This window comes from Sorex fumeus, unplaced genomic scaffold (assembly GCF_029834395.1).
Source record: "Sorex fumeus unplaced genomic scaffold, SorFum_2.1 ptg000044l, whole genome shotgun sequence".
Lineage (NCBI taxonomy): Eukaryota > Metazoa > Chordata > Mammalia > Eulipotyphla > Soricidae > Sorex > Sorex fumeus.
This window is the reverse complement of record NW_026606101.1, coordinates 43,496,145-43,505,181: the sequence shown is the minus strand read 5'-3', so window position 1 is coordinate 43,505,181 and position 9,037 is coordinate 43,496,145. Positions and strand designations below refer to the sequence as shown.

At 46.5% G+C, this 9,037-nt stretch overlaps 1 protein-coding gene across 1 annotated transcript; it reads left to right on the top strand.

The window, feature by feature from the left end:
* Positions 1-472: 472 nt before the first annotated feature.
* On the top strand, positions 473-7,532 carry CD93 (CD93 molecule). The gene is made up of 2 exons (XM_056121710.1): positions 473-2,407; positions 2,672-7,532. Exons 1-2 carry the CDS (start codon positions 486-488, stop codon positions 2,694-2,696), a joined length of 1,947 nt encoding a protein of 648 aa, XP_055977685.1. The 5' UTR covers positions 473-485; the 3' UTR covers positions 2,697-7,532.
* Positions 7,533-9,037: the final 1,505 nt, after the last annotated feature.

Here is a 9,037-nt window from a genome sequence, read left to right as displayed (position 1 = left end):
GCAATGCAACATGGAATTTTCATATGGGTTACTAAGTGAGTTTTTTCAACTTCCTCATCTCTGAAAGCCTCTACTCACTCCATAACATACCATTTAGCTTCCTCATGCGGATGGAAAAGAGAATGGAGCCAAAACAAAGCGGACGGTGTCCCTGAGCCCTCAGAAACGCTGTTTGCCCAGTGCTTGGCCAGGAACCGGGTGAAGCTGCCTGGCCCCTCTCAGGAACAACAAAACCGTGATGAAGGCAACAGGAGTCAGAAAACTATTCACTGCAGGAAGCCCCAGCATCCGGTGAGCAATAAGAAGTACAACAGCACAGGATGCGCCTTGGGTCAGGGGGACTGAAAAGCCCGCAGCCCTTGCGTCCTGCTCTGAGCCTGGGCCGCTGCAGCCGGACCCTCCGCGCGCCTGCCTTGGAGCCCAGCCGGGGTTGCCGCTGTCGCCGCCTCAGTTCCAGCCGCACCCGGGGATATTTCGAGGTCCCCATGGCCACCGCGGCTGGCTGCCTGCTGCTGCTCCTGCTCGCCCAGGCCTGGGCGGGCGCCCGCGCCCACCGGGAGGCGGTGGTCTGCGCAGAGGCTGCCTGCTACACGGCTCACTGGGGCAGGCTGGCCGCAGCCCAGGCCCAGGAGCGCTGCAGCCAGAACGGGGGCAACCTGGCGTCGGTGAAGAATGAGGAGGAGGCGCGGCACATCCAGCAGGCCCTGGGCCAGCTCCTGAGGTCAGAGACTGTCCTGGAAACGCGGATGGGCAAGTTCTGGATCGGACTCCAGCGCGAGAAGGGCAAGTGCCTGGACCCCGACCTGCCGCTGAAGGGCTTCAGCTGGCTGGGCGGCGGGGCGCACACAGACTACGCCAACTGGCACAAGGAGCTGAAGAGCTCCTGCGTCTCCAAGCGCTGCGTGTCCCTCCTGCTGGACCTCTCCCTGCCACCCCAGGCCAGCCGCCTTCCCAAGTGGTCTGAAGGTCCCTGTGGCTCCCCTGGCTCTCCGGGAAGTAACATCGAGGGCTTCGTGTGCAAATTCAGCTTCAAAGGCATGTGCCGGCCCCTGACTTTGGGGGGCCCAGGCCATGTGAATTACACCACCCCCTTCCAGACCACCAGTTCCAGCCTGGAGGCCGTGCCCTTCGCCTCCGTTGCCAATGTGGTTTGTGGAGACGAGGACTCCGGGAGTGTGCCGAGTTACTTCATTTGCACGGAGAAAGAGTCTGATGTGTTCCACTGGGGAAACTCAGGTCCCTTGTGTGTGAGCTCCAAGTATGGATGCAATTTCAACAATGGAGGCTGCCAACAGGACTGCTTTGAGGGGGGAGACGGGTCCTTCCGCTGTGGCTGCAAGCCGGGATTCCGGCTGCTGGATGACTTGGTGACTTGTGCCTCAAGGAACCCTTGCAGCTCCAACCCCTGCCGAGGAGGAGCCACCTGCCGTCCTGAACCTCATGGGAAAAACTATATGTGCCTCTGTCCAGAAGGCTACCAGCTGGACTTTAGTCAGCGGAACTGCGTTGATGTGGACGAATGTAAGAGTGGTTCTTCCTGCTCCCAGGGGTGCATCAACACGCTTGGGAGCTTCCAGTGTCACTGCTGGATAGGCTATGAGCCGGTTGATGTTGAACAGGTCACCTGTGAGGATGTTGATGAGTGTGCCACCAACAGCTCACTCTGCATCCAGGGCTGTGTGAACACAGAGGGCTCATTCTTCTGCACCTGCCAGAAGGGCTATGTCCTGGGCGGAGACCACAAGCAGTGTGTGGATGTGGACGAATGTGCCAGCCCAGAGGCCACACAGAGGTGTGACAGCCTGTGCATCAACACGCAGGGGTCTTTTCGTTGTGGCTGCCATCCAGGCTGGGAACTGGCCTCTGATGGATTTTCCTGCAAAATGATCCCTGTGTCTCCAGGACTACAGGCAGGGCCTTCCCAGGACACGGGAGGAAGAAACAGCAGCTCTGTGCCTTCTGCCACGGCGTCCAGCTCCACTAAGGGCCCTGAACTCACCTCCAAAGTGAGTCCTAGCACAACAGAACTCTCCCTCCCACCCAGAGTACATATCCCCTCAGCCGCACCCGAGACATTGACCCCCACTGAGCTCCCTGACCTCTGGATGGAACCCAACACCCACTACCCCACAGCTGTCACTGGCCATGAGGAGTCTACCGGTGGGGATGTTGTGGCAAAGCACAGCGACGAAGAAGGGACTGACGGGCAAAAGCTGCTTTTGTTTTACATCCTGGGCTCTGTGGTGGCCATCTTGCTTTTGCTGGCTCTGGCTCTGGGGCTACTGGTCTATCGCAAACGAAGAGCAAGGAGAGAGGAGATAAGGGAGAAAAAGCCCCAGAGTGCAACAGACACCTACTCCTGGGTTCCAGAGCGAGCTGAGAAGAGGTCCAAGGAGAATCAGTACAGGTAAAGGAGGGGCGGTGGGGGGAGAGTGCCTGAAGGGGAGGAGAGGGGTAGTCGTGGGAGGGGGCCTTCCTGCTTTATGTGGTGGGTGACACCACATAAAGCAGGAAGAGGACAGAGGGAGGTGCTGTTGCTGTGGGTGGTGTCCATCAGAGCTTTGCTCCAAATCACCAGACAGCCGCCCTGCCAGCAGAGTGGGCACATGTGAGGTTTCTCCAGGGCCAAGTCAGGCGCCAGTCCAATGCTGTTGTCTTCTGTTTTCTATAGTCCGACCCCTGGGAGAGACTGCTGAAGGTGGGCCCAGACACACTGCCAGCATCCTCAACATTTTAAAGTGACTTCTTGGAAGGAGGGGAGGACCCACACCCTTCCAAATTCTGAACTGGAATCTTAACAAACTGTTATCAATTTTCACCTTAAAACCCTGGCAACTTGGAATGTGCAAGTGTGTGGTATTCCAAAGGGAAATTATGGGTAGCAGGGGGGAGGGGGAGTTGTCATTGTGGGAAATTTTGTGATACAAACCATTCTTACTGATGGTCCCTTTTCAAATCTAAACATGACTAGTTTCATTGACACACTGAATCTATATGGGGGCATTATAGGTCAGGTGAATCCCTTTTCTTGAACTGCTTCTTTGCTCACTGGAGTTCTTTAAAGGAAAGTCCACTGCAAATGCTATTGAGGACCCAAATGATTTATTCTTAGAATTACAGAGTCTAAGTCTATCAATTGTGTTATGGAGATTATGTATAAGAAGCTATTTTTCTTGTCAAAGGATCATATTTGTTACTGGGAAGTTTTCTTTACATTTTATTCCTGGATATTCTCCCTCACATGAGGTGTGACCTTCTAAGTCAACATTGAAATTCTCTAGAAAGATCACCGTACACCACTTAGGTTGCAATGAGACAGGCAGTTCAGAAATCATAATTCTGAGAGTTCCTGTTAGTCTTTGGTTTATTTTCCAGGCATGTGTGAAAAGTGGAAACAAGTAGTATGAAATGAGTTGAAAGGGTTTTTTTTTTGAAAACATGCCATCTAAAGGAGCTAGAGAGAGGCAGAGGTGGTTTTACAAGTATTTGGATCCATTCATTTAAATGAGCTAATGTTTATACACATTTAGCTATTGGTGGGATGATCACACATTGTGGAAGGAAAGGAGTCTAAAACAACTTGTGTTCAAGCCAGTGCAACATCAGGACAGGAGCTCAGACTGTCCACCTCCCTCTCTGCAGTTCTGATAGTGGGACTTGAGCTACAAAGGAAGAAAGTATGAGAAAGTGTCTCATTCTGACGGTTTCTGAACAAAGTATGAGGGAGAGTATATGCTGAGATCTGAGATGTATCCTAAAGAAGCAATAGTGAAGTCAGAGTCAACACTGAATGCTGACAGATCAATCCTGATTTGTGGCTGCAGAACACAATCTCATTTTGCAGGATGCCTCTCAGTTGCTGTCTAGCAATGTTTTGTTCCATCTCTCTCTCTCCCTCTCTCTCTCTCTCTCTCTCTCTCTCTCTCTCTCTCTCTCTCTCTCTCGGGGTGTTGAGGAGGAGAGACAAGATCTCATAAGTTAGATCCCTTGAAACAGCACAAACTGTCGGAAACAAATTTAATTTAGATCCTCAACCTTTAGAGTCTAATTACAAACCTCTATCCTTGTTGTGTTGAGCACATTCACTGATTGGTTCTGCCCAGGTCACAGCAGAACAGCCAGCGATGCCTGGTGGTTTAGACTGTTCGGAGATGCTGTTGGAACAGGGAGGCTGGGTGCATCCTGCAGGTACCAAGCAGGAGGAGAGACAGGGAAGAGCTTCCTGTCTGATCTGGGATTCCAATTTTTGCTCCTCAGATTCAGGGAATCTCATTGTTTCTGCTTTTGCATCAGAAACATCTTTGTTCAAGAGCTCAACATCCTGGGACTGGAATAGCAGCCAGGTGTATGACCTTAATAAATAAATAAATATCCTTTTGCCAAATTTGAAATGTAATTGTAATTCTTAGATTTTTTTTTCAAGAAACTTGAAAAGTGAAAGCAGGGTAGGAGATGAAGGACAAGATAAAGGTTTTGAGGGACTAACTCAGTGGAGTGATTTGCAATTTCTTTTAAAAATTATCTATATTCTTCAGCTTTCATTCTCACTTGAGGCAGAGGCTGTTCAGCCACAGACCCTAGGCGTACTATTAAATGGAAGTCAACCATACAACCAAAGACTTGGCCAGGATCTGCAGGTATATGAAATAAACTCAAAATCAGTAGCTTTACTTCAATGTCTTTGAAGTATTTTCGCTGACTGTTCTTGGTGAAGGAGACGTTCATATCATAGGTTTTCATCAGAAAGTCTGTCCATGGCCCTGTGAGTCCTTGAATTGGCTTAGGTTACCAATGACCCATCTCATTTTAATATTCATGTTTTCCACATAGCACAGGATCATTTTTTGGCTTCTGTGCACAAAATGTATAGCCTGTCTTTGAGACTGGGAGACCATAAATCCCTGTTGTGGAATCCCAGGGGATACATGGCTGATAATTCTCTGGGGTGGATCAATCCCTGCCTACTTGCATTGCCTCTGCTGACCAGTGTCAAAATCCCAGAACAGGCCAATAATGGGCAATGAATCTGGAGAGAATTATTAGCTTCAAATTCAGGATTATTTTTCCTCGAAATACCACTGTAATTTGTGCCTGAAGTCGGTAAATTCTTGTTCTGGGATGCAGGGGTGGGAGACACAGCTGTTGGTACAAACGCTGGCTAAGAACACACCATCCATTTATCTAGAAAGGCCTCAAGTGTTGAGGGCCCTGGTAGAGCCAGGCAGGACAGAACCTAGAGGGAGCAGTGCTCCTCCAACAGTGCCCCTGGATCAGGCAGGGACTGAGAGGCCCTGATGTGTGCTGATCCAACCAGCGTCAGAACAGCCAAGTAATGGGGACAGATAAGGCTCCATGGGCAACAGACTCAAAGACAATAGAGACCTTGCATTTCCCACAGTGTCAGTATTTCTGGGAACTCTAGGAAAGACTATATTTGGGGAGAAATAACCCCCTTCTACATTTCAAGATGATAATTGAAAGGGGTATCATTCCCATAACTTTGTAATTACTGTGCCTACTCCTGAATGGTCGGTGCTATTTCTTCTTGCTTATTGTTTGGAGAGGCAGGGTGTAGGAGGACTCACCTACAACTTCTCCCACCCCCCAGGGAATTGGAGGGGTAAGGAAAATCAAGCATGATCAATTACCTGCAAATGCTCAGGTGTGGTAAATCTGATGTGAGTTCTTTGTAAACACATCAGCTCAATTAAGTAGCCTTGAGGCAAAAGCTACTTTGGCCATTACTGATGTTACTTTGTGATGATCTGTGATGATCCTTGACAAGCTCCTGACACTATGTGCTCATCTGAATTTTCTCCAGAGATTTAAGTAGGTGAATCAACTCAGTTCTGATTTGAGAGCTGGCTGAAGTCCCTATGAGCATTGCAAGGCTAACTTTTATGCTAAGTACTCATTGATGCCAGACTTATAATGCTTTAAAGTCTCATTCCTACATCTATGATTAGGCTGAAAAAGTGAAAAAAAAAATGTTAAATATGTGTGGATATTTTAATCCTCCTCCTCCTCCTCCTCCTCCTCCTCCTCCTTTACTTCCTCTTCCTCTTCCTCTTCTTTTTTCTCTTTCTCCTCCCCCTTCTTCATCTCCTCCTCCTCCTCCTTCTCCTCCTCCTCCTCGTCCTCCTCTTTTTCCACTTCTTTTGCTTCTTCCACCTTCCCTTCCTTCTCCTCTTCTTCCTTTTCCTCCTCTTGTCTTTCCTCCTTCTCTTCCTCCTCCCTCACCACCTACTCCTCTCCTAAGGACCTTCCCCTGCAGTGCTCGGGGGATTCAGGGCTATTCTGGCAATACTGGCCTAGCACTGCAGATCTGATAGTTTGGTGCTTGTTCCAGTCATAATATTATGCCAAGGTGCTAGAAGTCACCAGGGCTACATCCAGAGGTGTCTGAAAGTCCACAGAGATGGAATTTGGGTCCTTGAGCCTTTGTTCCACTCCCTTGAGTTATCTGTCCTGCCTGAAAATGTTTCTCTTAAAAACATATATGAATGGTGCTATGTTCTTTTGAGTTTTATCATTAAAGCTTGCTTTGAACATATTTTTAATTGGACCTAGATTTTTATCACTAAACAACTGTATATGAATATGGAGCTGATAATTATAAGCCTTTGTCCTAAAACTATTCTTCATACATATTTCTGTGAAAACTAGAAACAGAAATAAGATTAGAGGTTTTTTTTTTTACTAAATTCAAAACAACATTTTTAAAAAGAAAATATAGGAAAGCCTTTTCCTATTATTTTTTTCTTCTTAGCTTCTCCATTGTCTAGATCAGGAAAACAGGAAAACATTGCTTTCTAGCAGCTGTAAAATGTTGTAATGTCCCCTGCATATTTCCATCACCTTAAACAATAGCTTTAGCATGGGAATCTGAGATATAATCCCTGAAAATATTTGTCTCCATTTTAGCTTCAAAACCTGCTGTTAAAATCTATGTGATTTGTGGAGTTGGCTAAAGAAAGAAGACAGTAAAATTCTCTGTGTATATGATAACTAACTACCTTGTCCAGTTCAGATTCCTCGAAGTAATTCCCAATGAAGTGCTTAAAAAAATGAACAATGTTTGGTCTGTTCTTGAAGATAATGCCCATTTATTTTAGGGAGAAGATCTGAAATTCCTTTCTCTTATTGTTCCTCTTATCTGCAAGGTGCCAAGTTTCCTTTTAGTAGATTTTACCTGCTGGTTCTGAGGCCTACAGTTCTTTTGCATAGTTGGGTGATGTTTGAATTAAATCATATGCAAGGTCTTTTTCTGTGTTATTCAATTTGATTGTAAATGTCAGTAATCACTCTATTACCATTAAATGAGAATGGAAATATTTAATATTATATATAACAATTTTTTTCCACTAATCCTGGAATCATGTTATTTTATTGTTGGGCATATTTTTGTTTAGGAATCAGTGTCTTCAGGACTGGATGTGGGAGGCCAGACTCAGAAACCCACTGGGGTTGCCTCAAGTTGTAGTACATTTGTCACCCTTCCCTCTTTGGGTTACACATCTAACCTAATAAACTCTGAAATACATTTGTTGTCAACTCATATTTATTTTTTCACAATTGCTCTATACTTTGCAGTGCTCAGGGCTTACTCCCGGCTGTGTGCTCAGGAGTCACTCTCATCAGTGCTTGTGGGATCACATGCAGTGTAAGAATTCAACCAGGATTGACTGCATGCAATGGCAAGCACCTTAACCTCAGTATTATATCTCTGATGCTCAACTCATTTTTTAATGCATTTTATAACAACAAAAATATTTGACAGAATTTGCCTTCCAGATTATGAGGGTAACTTGAAAGGCTCAATTTCACACCTTCACCTGCTAAAGGTAATACTGCCGCAGAATACCCAGGGAAAGCTGAACACCTCCTGTATACACCTTCCCTGGGCACTTATGCTTGGAAACATGACCACTGGGTTTTCTTTTGTTTTTTTTTTTTATTTTTTCTTTTTATTATTGAAACACCATGAGGTACAGTTATAGACTTACAAATTTTTGTGCTTGGGTTTCAATTATACAATAATCAAGTACCCATCCCTCCACCAGTGCCCATCCTCCACCACTACGGGTCCCAGCATCCCTCCCACCGTCCCCCCATCCCACCCTGCCTCTGTGGCAGGGCATTCCCTTTTGTTCTTTCTCTCTCCTTTTGGGTCCTGTGGCTTGCAAGAGATGTCCACCAGTATGAGTTTTTTTTTTTTTTTTTTTGCAGTTTTAGATTTACAAATCTTTGTGCTTGGGTTTTGGTCATACAATGATCAAATACCTATCCCTCCACCAGTGCCCATTTTCCACCACCATGGATAATATCCCCGCCCCGCACCCTGCCTCTGTGGCAGGGCATTCCCTTTTGTTCTCTCACTCCTTTTGGGTGTTGGACCACTGGGTTTTCAGGCTACCACGTATTCAGTATTTAGTTGCTGAGATGTGATTTAGCTATACACTGCCAGACTTGTCCTCTGTTCCAGAGCCTGGTCATCATGCCTATACTCACTTTTTAATTCCCTGCCTCACTTCAGATTCAGGGATGACACCTGGTACAGGATTACCCATGCCCAATCTGTGGGATGTGAAAACACCATTCTGGAATTATCATTGGAGTCTTTAATACCACTTTGTCAGCAAAGCTTTTCTAGTTTGTTTAACTAATTGGCTAGGTGTGCCAGATTTTTTATTGTTTGATTCCACAAATCTCACTGTGATTGGAAGTTGTAAAGCAGATGGTTGTTAATTCTGAACCTACGTGCTTTTCAGGCTGTGTGCTTTATAGGAACAGGCTTAGAGAAACTAATCTGCTCTCTAGTGCAATTGGACAGGACACTTGCCATAAACATTTATTACTAGAACTTAAATAAAACTGGAGCAATGGCACAGCGGTAGGGCATTTGCCTTGTGCACAGCTTGCCCGACCGAGATTAGATTCCTCCACCTCTCTTGGAGAGCCCGGTAAGCTATCTTGCCCTCAAGGCAAACACAAGTCTCAAAATGGAGCCGTTACTGGCCCCACTTGAGCAAATCGA

Bases quoted from the DNA above. Each gene is read 5' to 3' on its own strand.
- CD93 (XM_056121710.1), top strand. From the start codon at position 486: ATGGCCACCGCGGCTGGCTGCCTGCTGCTGCTCCTGCTCGCCCAGGCC. The intron at 2,408-2,671 runs GTAAAGGAGGGG...TGTTTTCTATAG, and splicing joins TCCAAGGAGAATCAGTACAG to TCCGACCCCTGGGAGAGACT.